The sequence below is a fragment of the Amphiura filiformis genome, chromosome 20, assembly GCF_039555335.1.
Source record: "Amphiura filiformis chromosome 20, Afil_fr2py, whole genome shotgun sequence".
Taxonomy (NCBI): domain Eukaryota; kingdom Metazoa; phylum Echinodermata; class Ophiuroidea; order Amphilepidida; family Amphiuridae; genus Amphiura; species Amphiura filiformis.
The window spans coordinates 47,372,034-47,392,494 of NC_092647.1; the positions used below are offsets into that span (position 1 = coordinate 47,372,034).

At 37.5% G+C, this 20,461-nt stretch overlaps 2 protein-coding genes across 2 annotated transcripts in view; both read right to left on the bottom strand.

Moving 5' to 3' along the window:
* LOC140141864 (uncharacterized) overlaps positions 1-20,461 on the bottom strand; it is a 125,136-nt gene that overhangs the window by 8,153 nt on the left and 96,522 nt on the right. The gene's annotated exons all lie outside the window — the stretch shown is intronic.
* LOC140141863 (uncharacterized) lies at positions 130-5,959 on the bottom strand. The gene is made up of 2 exons (XM_072163735.1): positions 5,861-5,959; positions 130-4,341 (listed from the first exon to the last, which is right to left on the bottom strand). Exons 1-2 carry the CDS (start codon positions 5,952-5,954, stop codon positions 3,902-3,904), a joined length of 534 nt encoding a protein of 177 aa, XP_072019836.1. The 5' UTR covers positions 5,955-5,959; the 3' UTR covers positions 130-3,901.

The following is a 20,461-nucleotide window of genomic DNA, read 5'->3' on the forward strand; positions in this document are numbered from 1 at the left end:
CTCTGGTGGTTTGTATCTCCTCTACCCCTTAATATTGTCATATTCTTATTTCTCATAAATCGACTATGGCATAGTCTATACCTAAAAAACACAAAATGAGAACAAACTAAAAAACCTCTTTTTGTACACATTTCATATTTTATTGAGCTTTCGCTCATGTAATAAATCTATTAACAATTTCATATTACATGTATTATAACATTGGAATGGTTGCATTTTCTGTACATACATGTGTATATTACAAAATAATTACAAAATATAGACACCAAACATTGGTAATCCTGTATTAGTTACAACTGATACAACCATGGCCTGGTGCAGATTTATAAGTATATTATTATTTCAAAAGTGTCAAACCCCAACCACCAATTGAACGCGTCCTTAGCCTTGACAGAACAGGCATATTGAACGCGTTCCGTTGTAAACAAATTCCCAACAATAGAAACAGGCATGAAAAGTTTATTTCTTTTTTTACAGGAATTTCTTTTTATTCTTCTTCTTTCTTTTTTTTACGCAAATATCCGCGTTTGTATTTCTTTTTAGCCTGTTGTTGAGAATTGTTGCCATATTTTACGAATTTTCCCTTTTTTTTCAGAGTTTTTCTGTGCTGCCAGGACGCCTGCGGTTGACTGGCGGTTGAGGTTTGAAGCTATCCCTTAATAGAAATAACGCCATGGGGTTCTGGGCCCACACAATTACATGATATTTATCAACACGTTGTTGGTTCTCACATTGCCTTATTTTTTATCACTTGACGGTGTACAAATTGCACCAAAATGTGTTTAATATTTAACAACGGCTTCATCTCACAACATCGGGGTGTCAAAATGAAATAAAGTATAATCAAACATATCGAACAAGAATCCAAAATTCTGCAATAATAGGCTACCTTCGGAATTTATGTGAAACGAATTTTATTTCTGACTATTCCATAAATTATTGGTACCCCCTAAAGAGGACCTAGCATTTTATTTACTTTTTTATACCTTAAAACAGTATTCCCGACGTACTTTGGTTGAAAAGGGGAAATATCGAATGAAGGAAATATAACTAAAAATGGGAATTAAAGTTTCTGAAAGACAATCCATTTTAAAATGGAGAAAATATTTGTAAATATTTTTATTTTTAAAAAATTGGATCCCCTTGTCTTTGCAAGGTTCCGATCATTTATGGAATACACGTAACAAATGATATGTAGAATTATACAGCTTATGTAAAAATGTGGCTTACATAATATGTATAAATACAAAGGGATTGTATATTCCTCACGATTAATGTATAACACACGTGTTAAAATGTTTTGCCTATTGCATTATGTAATGATGAGTTTATTCCATAGGGCCTGCAAATGCTCCTATTTTAATTAAAATTAGTAAAAATAATTAATTAAAATTAATTAATTAGTAAAAGTAATTAATTAAAATTAGTAAAAATATAGAATTTGACATCACATCACATTACATTACATGACAGCCTAATACCTTTAACAATACAATATTTTGTTTTGAACACATTATTAAGTAACATGAATTAAATAAATAAATATATTTCACATAGGGGTTAGACTATTCCACGGTCTACCTATTTTGTTTTTGTTTTTCTTTTCCTGTTTTCTTTTTACATAATATTTAATGAATTCACTTTCCATTTATTTATAGGTGTTTAAAAGGTTAAGTCGAAGGGAACGAACCTTATGAAATGAAATGAAAATGCTTACAGGTCGCAGTGCCCATCTCTCATTTGAAGCGATTGCGCCAGACTCCTCCATGTAATGTTGCTGCGGGGGATTGAAACACCCCCTCCATCATCTACTGCGAGTCTGTTACGCATTGCATAATGATTATAAACCTGTGTGGGAAGAGACAGCAGCGGTAAAGAGCCTTGCCTAAGTGCACAACACGAAACATTTACGCCAGAGGGATTCGAACCCACCGTGCCCCACGATTTGAAGGGATGTTATGGCACACAAAGTTAAAATACAATCTTACAATTCAATTACCTTACAATAGAAAGACAAAGTGAGTTTCAGTAACACAAAAGGTTACCTTTATAACGGCAATTTCAGCAAATAGATGTACACCCCATATCGCATTAGGGGGTGTGCGTCTATTTTTTGGAATAGCCCAATGTACATGATGCAGCAAGACAGGAATAAATGTATTAAAAAATATTTGTAAAAACTGTAACAATACAACATATAATGAACCTGCATTAGCAGGTAGCACACATTATTTCACGTAATTTATGGCAGAGCCAAGCAAAACAAAATTTCAATGATTATCAGATGCATATTCAGTGGTTTTCCACCAAAAATCATTGGACAATACAATACAATACATTACATTACGTAATATTGAGCGTTACCAGAGATATAATTACCCAGGTCCTTGTGTCATTTTCAGTTTCGTCACAGTCGGCCATTACATCTTGTGGGTACATAGGCCTACCAGGAATACAAGAATTACACCTGTCGCACGTGGACTACATTCCATCTATAGCAGCTCATAACCACCTGAATGTGTGGTTCTGGTATTCAATCGTGTCATCTGTTGTATCTGGACACCGCTTTATCGATAGCTCATAGGCAAGTGAATGTATTGTAATGCTAGTAGTAACACTCTATAAACACATTTAACGCCTTACAATGGGTAAAAGACTTATGCGTCGCAAATGTCAGTGAAATCAACCCCTGGTCCCGGAATTACGTGGACAGCGCCTTAAAAAATCGAAGCAGAAAGACCTCTGCCTGTTTGAACAAGTCAATAGCACCAAGCCCACTGTGCTATTGACTGGTTAACAGGTGAGTGAGTGATTAGGATGACCAATTTATATGACCTGTGATTTTGCTTTTTTCACAGTTCTTTCTGCTTCGAATTTTTAAGGCACTGTCCACGTAATGAGCACATTAGTAACATGTAATCCGGGCCCTATAAGTATTATGTTACTCGTACTCTTTATTACTATTATAGAGTCCGTACCTTAAACGTAAAATATCAAACAAATATATTTCATTTGTTGTTGCATAATGCATTCTGAAAGAACTTCGATTTGAATTCTTGTTGTAAAGTACGCAAGGTTTACGCCTTCATCAACCACGAAGTACCGTAAAGATTCGCCTAATGGCGCACATTGGCTCCTTTGACATGACTGGAATTTTTAGGCATAAACTAACAGTACCTCCAGTAAAAAATTCTCACCAGCAAATAAGGGCTCGGACCCTTGATTCTGGTTGGGATTACCAGAAGAACCAGGGAATTACCAGGGAGCTCTCTATTTTAAGGCAAAGGAACCCATGTGCGTCATTAGGCGAATCATTACGGTATTTTAATACTTTTTTGAAGGATTTGACGCTAACACAATGAGCCAAAGTGTTCCCATTTAACAATCATAGCTGATAATTTGACCTCTATAGTTACAGAGTATGAGTTTTTGCAGCTAACGTGCAATGATGTTATTCTATGAATTCTATGAAGTCATTCTATGAATGTACAAACATATTATGGTTTAAAGAACTGTGTCCTGACAGATGCGAATGTTTGCGATCGAGTGTAACTGACTGCACTGGTAATACTGGTCAACTAGCCTGAGTCCCTCGTATCCTCTCTCGAAACTAGTAAACATGATATGGCGGTACAAAATGGCCGCTGCAAACACAACCCGATGACCGCGCGTATAGCAGTTGAAGGTGGGGTCAAGCTACTGATCAACATACAAACTTCATGACCAATGTCTTTTTTGATAAGTTCTTGTCAGGCCACGAACTTGGACGAGGACAAAAATGTCAGACACCTCGAACTGTTGTTTTCTATCGATTATCTAAACTCATCACCATCATAATCATCACCACCACCAAGCGATCAAACTGATTTTCCCCCTTGCATCTATTTCACAGAGTCAGAGTTCATACTCTCGTAAATTCAGTAAATGACGGTGTATCATCGCTGCTTGTATCGGTTTCATCAGAACTAAGATCCGTAGACTGAGATTGTCTCGAAGGAGGTCTGTTTTCCTCTTCAGGCAACCCCAGATGGTCAATGTCATCTGCGCTACCTTCTGCACTGCTGCATCCACTGTCCCGCGTCCCCGTGGTCGAACCTGTCTCGTGACGATGTCGTTCTCTTGGTGGTGATAACGAAGTCTGTAATACGTCATCACTGCTACCCCCGTAGCCTCCATCACCGCCCAATGGTGCTAGGTAACCTTTACCACTGTCGTCCGGTGCTTGTAATCGCATGAGAACTGCTTGTAAACCTTTATCGGTGTTGAAGCCCCCTCTGGGTTTTTGTGAAATCAACCGCACATTGGAATTCTTTTTGTATCGTCCATTCTGTGCTTTCACATCTGGAACGAAAATGTAATAAAAATAAAAATAGTTTAATACGTTTCTAACATCGAATGTGTGAAAACAAGGAACTTTAAAATCTACGAAGAATTGACAAAATACTTAATACGCGAAATAAATTTTTGCCCTGTATTGGCAAATCAATCTTACAACCAAGAGCTGGATGGGTGCAGAAATAACATTCCTTTGTCTTTTGTTTGAAGCTCAGAATGAGATGTTTGGAACTAAGTTTAATCGTTGCTATCATTTAATATCAAAATGAGCAGAGATTCGTATTCGCTATAAAAGGTTGCGCTGATGCTAACGAACAATATCTCACGAGGGCGGCATGCAGGTTGAGCTGGATCTATGTGACATTAAAACTGACATTAATGCCAAAGTGTGAGTTAGTTAAGTGTGCAACTACCTACATTTTGACGTCGCTTTAACATCATGAAATCTTCACAAAGTATTATTATAAATGTGCCTGTGTGTTGTTAAAGCGAAGTTATTCTAAAACCGACAACGAACTCCATTTATATAAGTATGTGTTTTTTTAAATTGGTAATCGATAACCGTATATTTTGAATGGGGAATCTCCCCGGGGTAAATTATTTTCGTGAGCCTCGTAAGTAACGTGACGCGTGTCCTATACTGTCTGTGAGTATTTGTCGCTGTATGGGTTGCGCTTGCACACAGCTGACGCCAAACAGACCTTAACTAGTAACAAACGCAGGGCGCATGCGCGAGCCGGGAAGTTCAAGCTTGCTGTAGGCTCGGTCCCTACACATGTACACACATACTCACCGTATATAACACGTTTGCAACGCCCCGACTCAGGTGTCAATTTGTGGATTAAATTAGATAAAATTAAATATCTTTTTTTCTATATGTCCGTTTTTCCGTCTCCCGGGGAATTGACTTGAAAACACTATGAGGATTACGCAGTTAATTTTTGAGGACAAAAATCATGAAATTGGTGGTGTACGGGAATTTTGTTATGGCCAAGTTTAAGGCCAAAAAAATATGATTTTTTTCGAATTTTTTTTTGAGCGAAAATTCGACCCTTTCTCGCTTATCTGATGAATTTTCAACTTCTTTTTGACATATGTGCTAGATATGACTTTGGTGTTTATATTCCCTGAAGTAATTGTTGTAATTTTGCTTAGTTTTATAAAAAGAAGTGATTTTCTGCATGGAGTCGTTTTGATATTCGGCTTTGTTTACGTTTCAAAACCAAAACTGAATTTCCCGGCTCGCGCATGCGCCGTGCGTTTGTTACTAGTTAAAACAGACCTATTATGTCGCCCTCTATATGCTTCAATAAAGTTATAACAAATTTTCTCAAACTATCGAATTGGAAAGAAAATGACCATGATGACAATCAGTAAAAGCAGTCACGTCAAAACTTTATTCACGGCATTTCATTTGACGTCCCGGCTGACGTACGTTTCAGACTATGACCGGTAATATCTAGTTTGGGTAATATCTTCCATCAGTCAAATAATCAATCAATGAATCAATCTTCATTATACAAACCTTGCATTTGATTACTGTTCATATCAATATCAGCTTCAAGTTCTCTCATATCCATGTCCATCTCAATCATAAACAAATCATCTGGTTTTTCCATAGTTCTATCGGCAAAACAAAGTTTAAAACAATGCAAATCAAAATGCCTGAAGACTGACTACACAAGCATATTGAGATCCGTAATGTGCAATGTATGCAGAGAGACAATAATTGCGGCAAAGCATATAGCATCCAGCAAAATTGCAAAAGCAATGTTAGCGATGTTGTTACGGAAGAAGTGAAAGATCGAAGAAGAAAATTGCGGCAGAAAAGAGACAAGGAATAATCAGGTGTAGTGTTGTGCATCAGTGCGGCAGTTTAAATGCATAATAAAGTCTGCACAAAAAGTAACTCAGTTGTTACTGCTGAGTTACTTTTTGTGCAGACTTTATAATAGTAAGCGTAAAAAATTATTTTTATGTGGGAAGATAATCAAGAAAACACGTTAGGAAGAAAAAGAAATATAGGGACAGTCATCTACTAGTACTTGAAGCTCTGATGAGCAAAGTAGATTTGAAAGAAAATGTGTTTAGTGCAGGTGAAGGTAAGCACAAGCGGTAAAGAATACAGTGAAAAGAGTAAGCTACTACAGACAGGGGCGTAGCCAGCTTTTTTGGTCAGGGGGGCAAAATTAAATTTTTGGGGCACAGACGAAAAAAATTACAGTTGCATCATACAATACATAGAGACAAAAGGCTTTATTGGGACGATGTGCGCGCGTAAAGCGCAAAAAATTGGTATTTTACACTATTTTCGCCCATTATCAGGATGGAAAGAGCTTATCCTTTGCAATATGCGCGCGTAGCGCGGAAATATTGTGTATTTTCGGGCTGAATTTCGGTAGAAAAGGGCTCCTTGCCCCTTTTCTTTTCCTTTGCCCTCCTGATTTTCCCTTTAATTTTTTGTCAGAGGGGCACTTTTTTCTTTCATTTTTTGTCGGGGGCCTCCCCCGCTGGCTACCCCACTACCCCACCTCACTTTTGCTGGTAAGTCGAGGGAAATACATCCAATCGTGTGAGGGGGGTGTACCCAGTCGGGTGAAAATTCAACAGTCGGGAGAATCAATCAAGACCCGCGTGTTCCCTCCCCCACATACACACACACATATCCCCCCTCGAAAACCTGCGGACGCCACTGTGTCACTATGATGATACTTGTGCACGACTTTTGAACTTGGAGAAATGAATGACATGCCGAGCTCGATACCGATGGTAGCACAATTTCTTACTAAATTAAAACGTAAATTGCGCCATCAGTTATGACGTACATGTCTTCATGTGTACCAAAGATCCTAAAAATCAAAGATCTCACCATGAGCCCAAAATGGTCTCATCTCATGGCACAGTTCAATAACCTCCATTCAACCATTCATATCTCAAAAGTTGACCTCAATATTGAGGATGAGATTTTGTAGGCCTACCCAACACATGGAAATGTCATTCTATGAATGCAAGGAACTTTGCACTGACTGATGAGCATGTTTGAGATCATAGTGATCTATGTATACCTGGTCAATCTCATAGAATGAGAAGATGTACGACTAGGTGTGTCATATTTTGACAAGTTTAAGTCCCAGTATCTCATGATGTCAGGTCAACAATCACCCATATCGTTTATTTAAGAAATAAAGGGTAATGCATTATCCTTTACACGAAAATAATGTGTCGAGGCAGTAAAACGTAAATAATGGGTGAGGCGCAGCCGAACCCATTATTTAAACGTTTTACTGCCGAGGACACATTATTTTCGTGTAAAGGATAATGCTGCACCCTTTATTTCTATTCTATTACCACAAAATAATGCGATTTAAAGAGAAAATATCACATTTTTTGCCCAAATATTACAAGTTGTTTACCTCAAGGTGGAGCGCCTACGCGTATCCAAAGCGTAAGTGATAGTGATATTGCAGAACGCGTAACCAAGCGTAATGCTCAAGCGCAATTCATTTGCTCGCCCTATTCCTTTTAAAGGAATTTTTTATATGTGTAACAGTATGACTTAACATAAGCAAATCAGTATGCAATGTTAAGATTTGAGAGAACACGATATTCTTCATATGCACACCATGACACCGATAAAAGTTACGAGCAGTACCCTTGGTATAAGTAATAGAGATTTACAACAGGGACCCTCCTTAAAGTTACGTCTATAGTCAGTCTACTCTGAAGTACAAAGTACAGACGCGGACGCAGACATTGTGCCGACTTTAAAGGCACGCATACCTGCAGCAGAGACGCAGCACTACGCACTGTTAACGCGCTGTATACGCGCGCGTTGTCACTTTGTACTTCATAGCGGACAAACTGTAGTATTGGGTATTCGTAACTTTAAGAACAGTTACTTGAATTACGAAGGGTTAAAAGTTTAGTGAAATGGACCCTTGGTCTTTATCCTTATTCTCTGACATGGTTCAATGCATAAGTACCGCGTTTTAACCTATTTTGGTAGTTAATCATGTGTCATCATTACTTCTAAGGGTAATACTAGAAATACAGTTGTAACCGTGCCTTCATGGCCATATATGTGATCCAGAAGTAACTTTATACGATATAGTCGCAGATTTCATATCAATTTGTAAGCGCTCTTTTAGCAAAGTCATAGTTCATTGAATTTACATCCGTATGACAAAACAGGCGAAATTTCGCGAAAATAGTAACTTTTTTCACAAGATTTGCAATTGAAAGAGAATTGGACATTGCTCATTCTAGTGACTCTAGTGTATGGACAATAAAAGTGTGCTTTTACATTTAATGGCATAAAATTTGACAAATAGTGTAAGGAACACTTGAGGTTTTGACTTGTAAAACCTACATTATGGTAAGAAAATGTGCTTGGATAGATAGTTTTCAACAGATTTACCACATTCGCCTTGCTATAAACATTGAATGGCGTTATCTGTTGACTAAAAGTGTTTTTAGGGAGAAGTGTTAGCTTTCGTTTGATATAAAAAAAAATCTGGAGGTAACACTTGAGGTTTCGATAAAAACCAATCAAAGATGCCCATTTTTCAGCTAGAAGCTCCACAGCTCTCACATTGCTATGCACTCAACCGTATAGTGTAATCAAAGGCTGTGGTGGAGACATTCACTGCTTGTTGTTCTCGGCTTGGAAGCTCTTGGAGGAAAATGTGTGCTCAGGTGTATCGAGGTGGAAACTGTGCGCATGGTTTATAAGAGAATCGTTTTTGTATAGAAACCTTTCCATATGGGACAGAATGATACGTACGACGTTGTCATTTGCATGTATACTTCCACATGTTTAAAGAGCAAGCTATGGCAATACTAATCTTTCCGACCACTTGGCCAGACGAGATATATCGCAAACCAATGACACAAAATAAACCTGTTGATGTGCGCGTGTATGAAAACCGAGAACAAAGATACCATGGATCTGTAAACACCTGCCCATGATGATCCATTAAGGACCAATTAACCGCATCTGTTTCTACGAACAGGTCTTCCGTACAAGGTGTTCCAGTCAATTCCTGAAGGAACTGACTCTGACAAGTGAACCAATGACCATGATAGCTTACAAAGGTAATGATAAATATTAACACTCTTTAAGGGCTGGGGTATGAACGTTTGGACAGTATTTATTTTGGGACATTAGAGCACATCAGACATATCGAATTGCATTCTGAATACGAAGAAAGTCATTCTGATATCAAATAATTTTGATTTTTGAAATTCGCAATTTAATACACATTTTATGGCAAATCATTAAAATTGATATTTTTGATATTTAACAGTACTTGAAGTAAACTTTATAAATCTGATGATTTATACTTAATGTATATGTAGGTGGGATGAAAAGCCGACGATCAATTGAAAATTTTGACCTTTCGTATTGAAGATATGGATTTTTTTCCTAAAACACCAAAAAAAAATTAGGTCTTTTTGGGAAAAAAATCCATATCTTCAATATGAAAGGTCAAAATTTTCAATTGACCGTCGGCATTTCCTCCCCTGCTACATACACTTTAAGAATATATCATTAGATTTATATAATTTACTTCGAGGACTGTTATATATCAAAATTTGAAAAATATCAATTTTTATAATTTGTCATAAAATTTGTATTATATTGTGATTTTCAAAAATGAAAATTATTTGATATCAGAAAGACATGCTTCGTATTCAGAATGCAATTCGATAGGTCTGAGGTGCTCTCATGTCCCACAAAAAAACTGTCGAAACACAATAAATGCTCCTTTTAGATCCCTTAAGTTAAAACAGGCCGCATATAAATTGAATCAAATAAAGAGACAAATTGTAAGATTAATTTGATTTAAATGGAAATAACGGACTGTCCTGTAACCAGGTCCTGTGTCAAAAATAGGGCGTCAAGTTGTGGAAATGTATTTTTAGTTTTAAAGGGGCATGAATCCCGGGAGGGGGAAACTTGTTTTGTTTTGCTCTAAAGATTTGCGGCATTTGTGTCGTGGCGGTACATCATTTTATTTGGGGAGCGACTTTAAATTGGGGGAGTAGTAAACCCTTTTGCCCGTTATGCCTTTGTGGTTGCCTGACACTATGGACCACAGTGGCCTCATCCCAATGGCATAGTCCAATAACCTCAATTACATAATCATAGTGCAAATTTTGACCTCAAGTTGCAGAGTATGAGTTTTTGTACCCACATTTTCAAAGGTCATTCAAAGAATGTACAAATGTATTGGGGTTAAAGAACTTAACCCTGATAGATGAGCATGTTGTGACTCCTAGTGTGATTTAATCGTTGTGATGGTTTGTCCACAGGCATGACAGGTCTTCAAAAACAAGGTGTATGGTTGGTCCGGTTTATCAGCCATCAATGTGGATCACATCACTGGTCTATGGTTTTGCTCGAGAATCTATGACTAACAATTAAAAAGTACATAGCATTTTGTTAATCTATAGGAAACAATTTGTTATACAATAAATCGTTTTGAGTTTACACATCGGAACAATTTCATTTCAGTTTAATTGGTGTGGGAGTTTAATGACCGAAGAGTGTCGCCTTTAGCACTGTGTATTGTCTGTAAATAACGTTCAGTGGGAGATGAATACACCTTGGAGAGCGTACGTAGACGTGCTCGATCTTATTTTGTTGTAATCAAATTCAAAAGAGCATAGTTCGACAACAAGTTCTTCAATATCAAATGCAGAAAGGAAGAAAACGCAATGACAAAAATTACCCTGGAGGACTTCCAAACTTGAGTCAGCCGAGTTGAATCAACATTAAGACGGAAAATTGGCTCAAATATTGAAGCCGTAACAAGTGCATGATAATGCGCATCAGTGTTGTGATTCCCATTGTCACAAGTACAATATACAATGAAATGGTGACCTGAAAAAGAGTCAGAGTTATCAACAGACTGAAAATGTCAATCAAAGTATATCACAGAATACCTTGGGTTTTTTTGTTTTCAATCACACAGGTCAACAATCACACATATCATTTATTAAAAGTTATTGGCCTTTTTGGGCGAGAAACGCTCTATTTTGTTGTCCTAATTTGATTGCTCTCCTTGGTCTCTTCGTCATTTAGATAACTTCCAACACCAATCTTCCTAGTTTAATTCTTTCAATCAAAATTTTACTCCTCTGCTAATGATGACAAGTGAAAATCGAAGTAATACTGCAATATCAATATGGAACTACACCTTTATCTTGACAATTCATTTGCTCGCCCTATTCCTTTTAAAGGATTTTTTATGTGTGTAACAGTATGACTTAACATAAGCAAATCAGTATGCAATGTTAAGATTTGAGAGAACACGATATTCTTCATATGCACACCATGACATCGATAAAAGTTACGAGCAGTACCATTGGTATAAGTAATAGAGATTTACAACAGGGACCCTCCTTAAAGTTACGTCTAGTCAGTCTACTCTGAAGTACAAAGTACAGACGCGGACGCAGACATTGTGCCAACTTTGAAGGCACGCATACCTGCAGCAGAGACGCATCACTACGCACTGTTAACGCGCTGTATACGCGCGCGTTGTCACTTTGTACTTTATAGCGGACAAACTGTAGTATTGGGTATTCGTAACTTTAAGAACAGTTACTTGAATTACGAAGGGTTAAAAGTTTAGTGAAATGGACCCTTGGTCTTTATCCTTATTCTCTGACATGGTTCAATGCAGAAGTACCGCGTTTTAACCTATTTTGGTAGTTAATCATGTGTCATCATTACTTCTAAGGGTAATACTAGAAATACAGTTGTAACCGTGCCTTCATGGCCATATAATTATGTGATCCAGAAGTGACTTTATACGATATAGTCGCAAATTTCATATCAATTTGTAAGCGCTCTTTTAGCAAAGTCATAGTTCATTGAATTTACATCCGTATGACAAAACAGGCGAAAATAGTAACTTTTTGCACAAGATTTGCAACTTAAAGAGAATTGGCCATTGCTCATTCTAGTGACTCTAGTGTATGGACAATAAAAGTGTGCTTTTACATTTAATGACATAAAATTTGACAAATATTGTAAGGAACACTTGAGGTTTTGACTTGTAAAACCTACATTATGGTAAAAAAAATGTGCTTGGATAGATAGTTTTCAACAGATTTACCACATTCGCCTTGCTATAACATTGAATGGCGTTATCTGTTGACCTAGTGACTAAAAGTGTTTTTAGGGGGAAGTGTTAGGTTTAAGGTAACACTTGAGGTTTCGACAAAAACCAATCAAAGAGGCCCATTTTTCAGCTAGAAGCTCCACAACTCTCACATTGCTATGCACTCAACCGTGTAGTGTAATCAAAGACTGTGGTGGAGACATTCACTGCTTGTTGTTCTCTGCTTGTAAGCTCTTGGAGGAAAATGTGTGTTCAGGTGTATCGAGATGGAAACTGTGCGCATGGTTTATAAGAGAATCGTTTTTGTATAGAAACCTTTCCATATGGGACAGAATGATACGTACGACGTTGTCATTTGCATGTATCATTATACTTCCACACGTTTAAAGAGCAAGCTATGGCAATACTAATCTTTCTGTCCACTTGGCCAGACGAGAATTATTGCAAACCAATGACACAAAATTAACCTGTTGATGTGCATGTATATGAAAACCCAGAACAAAGATACCATGGATCTGTAAACACCTGCCCATGATGATCCATTAATGGCCAATTAACCGCATCTGTTTCTACGAACAGGTCTTCCGTACAAGGTGTTCCAGTCAATTCCTGAAGGAACTGACTCTGACAAGTGAACCAATGACCATGACATCTTACAAAGGTAAGGATAAATATTAACACTCTTTATGGCGTGGGGTATGGGCGAACTTGAAGTACAGGTATCTGGAGAGGGGAAGCAACGAGTTACCCCCAAATCACAGCGGCAGGTAGTGACTGGGCCGCCGAGTGCTAATATATATTTATTTTGGAAGGTTCGTGTTTGTTTTAAATTTTGGGGCGTTTTTCCAAAATTTGATATTTTGGTGATATTTCAAAAAAGCGACATGCCAAAGACAACTCTTTGGGCACATAGTTTGTTATTGTTATTGCAGTTCTTTTCCACATACCATACGTTAACATTCGCTTGGGTGATTTACTAATATTATATATTTTATGACTGCAATTTGGCGTTTTCAATGCGTTTTACACGTTTTTCATGAAATTAACGCAAATATCTAGTCATGCTGCTTTTATAATTTTTACCTGATCGTCGGCTTTTGCAGGCAACAGAATGCAGATTGGCTCACGATAGATGTCGTATTCCTCTATGTGGGTCACTTGATGATAAAATTACTTTGAATTCCTTGTAACAACACACACACTGTCGTCTGGAAACCGGGTCTGGAACTGATTTTGGAATAGCGTTAGACTTCAGCGCCGTATCAAATCTCATAAAAACAACACGACTGGCGACTATGTGTTTATGTTTCCCGCACGAAAGCTTGCGTCTACATCTATTACTATACTTCTTTGGAAACGTTGACCTTTGACCATTCTTTGTATAAGGCCCTGATATGACCTTGATATGTTCACTTCATTGGGTACGTTATAGCATCCATTTCATTGAGTTGTTAGGACCTGGTCAGAAGATAATACTACAGGGATACAGTAGTTTAACATGGTGTGTGAGCATGGTGAAAGACTCATTATTGATTAGGCGCGGACATATTAAAGGCACAGGTCCTTTGCGTGTATAGCAGAAAATTATAATAGAATGTTATTTCTTTAGGCCTATTCCTATTTATTTATTTATTTACTGACTTATTTATTTATTTATTTATTTGGTATATTAGTTAGTAATTAGTAATATTCCATGATACATCGGTTTATTATTGATTGATTGATTGATTGATTGTTGATAACTTGACAACTTGATTGATTGATCGATTGATAGTCATTTCACATTATATTCCTAGTTTACAGGCCCTATGGAACGTCTATTAATTTTGAATAGCATCGTACATTAGATAAATAGGCCTATCAGGATATATTCTATTCAGCAATATCAAGGATTACTATCAAACTTCTCATAGCTAATTGTCAGTTGGCTCAGTGGTAACGCACTAGGTTTTACAACACGCAGGACCCGGGTTCGATTCCCAGCTCTGCCTATTTTTTTTCAAGGCTGAGAAAAAAATGAAATTTCTGGACTGCAAACTTATTTGGCGCGCGATCTGAGCTGGTCCTTTTCTGGTGGATGTGTCTGTTACAGGCACACCCCCTCTGGAATCCAAACCAGGTTCACGCTCATTACACCTCCCTTTAACGGATTAGGCCATTTTAAATCGACTTTCGAAAAGTTTTTTGATACATTCATTGATTTCTCAAAAAGAAATCGCAGTTTAACAAATAACGGTTCAAATGAAAGCCATTATTGGGGGCTAATTGTTGTATCACTATGATAGGCCTGACACCAATATAAACACTTGTTTCGGTGACCCAAGTTCATGGTCATTTCTGCTCACGCACTTTTTTACAGATGGCCTGGAATTTCATATTTCGGTTTCAGCGATTGCCCGAAAAAGGTGGTATGTTTTTGAAAAGCGTTTCCGCTTGGAATGTAGATAGTTATTGTTGCTATTACTCTTCGCGATTTTAATTTATGCCCTCTTTAGCCGACAATTTTCAATGCATTTTACACAATAGATACGTCGCTTGCATAAATACCGCTATTTTTAACAGTATCGTTTTTGTTAACCAACATACCATCCAAAAGAGTTCTCAAGACTTTGATGAAACCATAGATACCAAATCGGACTGCATGTGATGAACAGATTTTACACTAGAATCAAAAGAACCAGCGTAGGCCCTCTCAAAATGTACTTTTTTTAAATATCGCGTTGTGATAAAAATGACTGCCTTTTCCTTGTTTTTTATAACAAGGAAAAGCTTTACTTACCTCAAATTTCAAACGTAGTGCTGTCTCAGTGTCCGTTACTGGTTGGTATTATTCAGAATAAGCGATTTTCATGATTTAGGCCTACTTAGCCTACATTTGACCAACTATTTGCCCACACCGTGTACGAATATATTCCAAATATGGCGCTGCATTCAGTATCACACTAACGACAAGGTTATACTAAGATGTGTAAGACTTTCTGACACTATATTCACGGTTGTTCTAATGGCTATTCAAACTTATGACAAATTTGGCTGGTTTGCGTTGTTCAATACCATTTCAGAGGGCGCACCACCAAATCACTCCACGATTTATGTACCAGTGAAATTCGGTTAAAATAGTCCACCGCTTATTTGAGCTTGTTGCGGCTTTATTTTCTAAACGTATAGTCAAATCTTGCCCATTTTCAGCTCATTTGCTTCCGACAAGTGTATACATGACTAAATTTGAGAAAAATTCCCAATTTTTTTATTTCAGAGTTGAAGTTCTGGCGCGAATTTGAATTAGGCCTACGTCCGGTTTCCAAAATTGAGTGATTTTTTAGGGTTGAATTTCTCCAATTTTTCTTTGCGTCAAAATAACAAAAAAAAGTCGGTGTTAGCAATATATTCCGTTAACAGAATAATATTCTACATATGATCAGCTTTAATTTGATACCAGGCTTTATAGTTGAAATACGTAATTCAAGTGCCAAAATGAGATCCAAATGTAGGCCATTTACCGTGTATTTCAATGGGCGCGTTTAATGGTGGTACGCTCCCTTCACCCTGATGTGACAGTGACGTCACATCCGGGGTCACGTCAGTATAAAGCTGGTTTCATACTACCCTGCCAGTTGCAATGAGCGGCGTGGCGCACGCGCATTGCAGACAAACGGACACAATCAAGGCTTGTCATTGGTTGAAACGCTCTGCCGCTTGCCGGGTGTTCGTGATCGCGCGCCATTATCGTGATGATCGGGGATTCCTTTTTTGTGATGAAGGCACCAGCCGAAATGTCCGTTTTCGCCAGCTAAGAGCTGGCTATTTAATTCGGAGATCGTCTTTGTTTGCTAAAGAGATTACAGGGTATGGGTCCTACTAGCATTGGTTTGAATTACTTTGCGGACCTTTTTATGGTGAAAATATAATGTAAGGCCTACTATTTGATTTGTAAGAAAAAGAAAGTATGTTTTGCCGTTTCAACGAATGAAAACGAGTGAGAATTTCAAAAGTTATGGTTTGAAGGAAATATGACATTAAAAGTTATATGCCAGGCCTATAATAGTTACCACAGCATATCAACGAAAGAAAATTATAGTATCCTTGTTATCAGGCGTTCTTATAGATTTACATTTGCAGACATCATGTAGACCAACACAGCATGATATGTGAGTGTATTGATAACAGAATTAAAACCTTGATGGATATAAAAGTCAAAGTAAAAAATCCTATCCTGTATCGTTTTATGGATAAAAATGATTTTAAAATGTCATGAATGAAATAATTGATATCTTAAACATCAGTTTTGTCTTTTCAATGGGAAAAATGCGATGCTATTTCAGGGCCTATCTATGATATGGGCATAATTTATAGCCTACATGTAGGCCTATTGAACAATATACCCCATTTGACATGTATTATAAATAGGTAGGTAAACAAATGAATTAGGCCTATTGTATTATTTTATCAATAAATAAAATGACACATAACTAAAGTGAATCCAACTTTTTTTATTTTATCATGTTGATTATTAAATAATTATTATGGTATTCAACAAAATGATTGAAGAGAAAACACACAGTGCAGACTATAGAATGGAATAGGTAAGATGCCATTTTCATAGCTTCGCCGGAGTATCGGACTAACAATCAACACATTAAAAAAGTTAAAAAGAAAAGATTGGTGTGAGTAATTAGTCTTTATACATTTTATAATGTGCTATAGTAAACTATACATTGCGAATTAATGTAAAATTAACCACAAAACTAAATTATATGAGCTAAAAGTAAAAGGCAGAAAAGACAAAAAGTTTGATGTTTCTGTGTGCATGTTCTCATCATTGATGGTTTGGTGGACTGTCAGGAAACATGATGGATCCTTAAAAAGCGTGATCCTAAAAATGCCTTCCACCCAAACTAATTACAAGACCTCTTCTACATTGAAGCTGGCTTTCCCTTTTAAAGGGAATTTTTTATCCAGAATGCAATGAACATAACTCTGTACTCCCCCGGGGAGATGATGTATTTTGCGACACTCATACCCCCCTGGAATAGTGCATGGCGGGAAAGAGGGAAAAAGGTCTATACGAATTTTATTAGGCGCAGCATCACTCGCTGGAGTTCGATGGCGCTGGTGTACATACGCACGCGCTTAAAGACACCGCATAGATGCGCGAGCGAAACAGCTGTTCACAACGCGTTGACATCACTGCCACATCGGGTGAAAAATGGTATAGGTAATAGATGACTATGAAACCTCAAATTCGCCCCTCGATAAAGGTTGGCAATTGAAGCAGGCCTCAGTTAAGCGAACTTTGTCTAGTTTAATGCGATGCGAGTGCAAGCGCCGCTCGGACTGTGAAGGTTTCTGGATACCGAATATGGGTTTAGATTAGGCCTATATCATGTCCTCTAGGCCATATAATTTATTTTTGGAAAGGAAAGTCTAATCTCGGAGCCTATTCAATTGAGAAGGGACTGGATTTTGTCATAATAATATAAAAATTAATACTTGTCGTCCATAACAAGAAATAATGCCTCGCGATTCTTTTGATATCCAGCCATAGTATTTTAATTGATTAAACTGAACATGAAGCTATATCTTTACTAGCTTCATGCACTAATTTGCAGACCCGCCCGGCCTTCTACATGTAGTGAGTACCACATTAGATTGTGTTTACAAGAAATAATAAGCGCTGCCTCCTGGAAATTTCTTATGCCATCAGCTTTGATGATTAAATATTATCTACAACTCGGCACCTGTGTTCAAGGCCTTTCTTTTATCTATTGACCTCAAAAGAAAGGATTAGAATGATCAGAATGCCGTCCCTGACCCCTTTCCACACATTAATAATGAGTCGGTAAGGGAACGTGCCACCGTTATACTTCAGTGAGTACGTATGGCTACTACGCAGTTCAATGGCCTTATTGTGATCTGGCGGGCGTTTTAAAAGCACGGTCCCTGACTGCGTGGGCATATTTCCGGACAAGGAACAATAGAGACCAATTGCCTGGCAATGACGTCACATGTAATCCCAGTCTATAGTGTGATTAGAACATTATAGGCTGGTGGTCACTTATAGTACGATCAGTACGAAAAGTCCAATGCGATTATTAATGTATTTTCTAAAATTAAAAAAACACAGCTGAAGTTGTGAAAGGGTTGAAAGACTACAATATTACGGCATAAACAAGAATTTCTTTGTTTGGTCGTTATTCCTATAGGCTCATCCCTTAAGTTAAAACAGGCCGCATATAAATTGAATCAAATAAAGAGACAAATTGTAAGATTAATTTGATTTACAGAAACGGACTGTCCTGTACCCGGGTGTCAAAACCAGGACATCAAGTTGTGGAAATATATATTTTTGTTTCAAAGGGGCATGAAACCCGGAAGGGGGAACTTCAATATGAAGTTGATATAGGTGTAAGGCTGCGACTTTCTCAGTAAGTGCCATTTTGGTGAGAGAAAAAGGCAAAAAATACCAGGGTCTTTGGGAATAGAGATGGACTATTGGCCGGTAAATTAGGAGGGCAATGGTTGAGTTATTCACTTTTTTAACTGTTTAAATGGTGCCTTTTGGTGAGAGCCACAACAGTCACGACGAAGCCTTGAACATTGAATTTCTAGTTCTAAAAGGCTACAAATGGCTTTGCTACACTGCAATATTAACAATATCAGTGATAAATGAACGTTGCTGTTCAAATTGAAAAATAAGGACGTTTGGGTGATATATCGAATGGATAAAATAAGGGGTGTGTTCCAATGATATAAGTGTCTTTGGGTGACAGAGATGCTGAAAAAGGGAGCCTTTTCAGCCTTACTTACATATGCAGCATGATATGCGTCACCTCCACAATGGGAGTGACCACAGGTCATGAAAATGTCGATATAAACAAACTGTGTATTTTTCTTTGAACATCTTCGACAAGTTTCCTTTTGTGTTTTGAACCTTGTATTAAAGTTGCTCTCTAAAAAGATATGCAGCATTTGTGTCGTGTCGGTCAGCGGCGGCGGAACGATTTTGAAAGTAGGGGGGGGCAGTCAGTTGATGTATAAACTGTTAATAATGTCCGCGAAGACTTCGCGGCGCGCTTACGCGACGCAGGGGTGTGTGAGGGGGATGTGCCCCCTGAGAAGTGAGAAACATTTGCAAAATGAAAGCCCAATTGAGGCCATTTGGTAGACCATTTTGATACTATTATTGTGTTCAATTTTAGTTTGAAAAATTATTGCTTGAAACATATAGTGTTCCTGTTGTGTGTCCAACGCAGAGGCGAAAAGGGTGTCTGAGGGGGGATGATTCGCGGACATGAGTAAAAGTTGAGCTCTGGTGGTTTGTATCTCCTCTACCCCTTAATATTGTCATATTCTTATTTCTCATAAATCGACTATGGCATAGTCTAGACCTAAAAAACACAAAATGAAAACAAACTAAAAAAACCTCTTTTTGTACACATTTCATATTTTATTGAGCTTTCGCTCATGTAATAAATCTATTAACACTTTCATATTACATGTATTATAACAACGGAATGGTTGCATGTTCTGTACATAATATTACAAAATAATTACAAAATATAGACACCAAACATTGGTAATCCTGTATTAGTTACAATTGATACAACCAAGGCCTGGTGCAGATTTATAAGTATATTATTATTTCAAAAGTTTCAACCACCGATTGACCGCGTCCGGAGCCTTGACCATGTTGACAGAACAGGCATATTGAACGCGTTCCGTTGTAAAAAAATTCCCAACAATAGAAACAGGCATGACAATTTTCTTTCTTTTTTTTACAGGAATTTCTTTTTATTCTTCTTCTTTATCCGCGTTTGTATTTCTTTTTAGCCTGTTGTTGAGAATTGTTAGCATATTTTACGCATAACCCCAGATAAGAGACGTTAACTCAGATATGACAGTTTAAACCCCCGATAAGGCGCCGTAACCCCAGATAAGGGACGTACACCTCAGATAAACCAGTCCCAACCCCAAATAAGGCGCCTTAACCATAA

Excerpts from the sequence above, each read along its gene's own strand:
- LOC140141863 (XM_072163735.1), bottom strand. The coding sequence starts at position 5,954 with ATGGAAAAACCAGATGATTTGTTTATGATTGAGATGGACATGGATATG. Across the intron at positions 4,342-5,860 it reads GAACAGTAATCAAATGCAAG|ATGTGAAAGCACAGAATGGA; the intron begins GTTTGTATAATG and ends TTTTCGTTCCAG.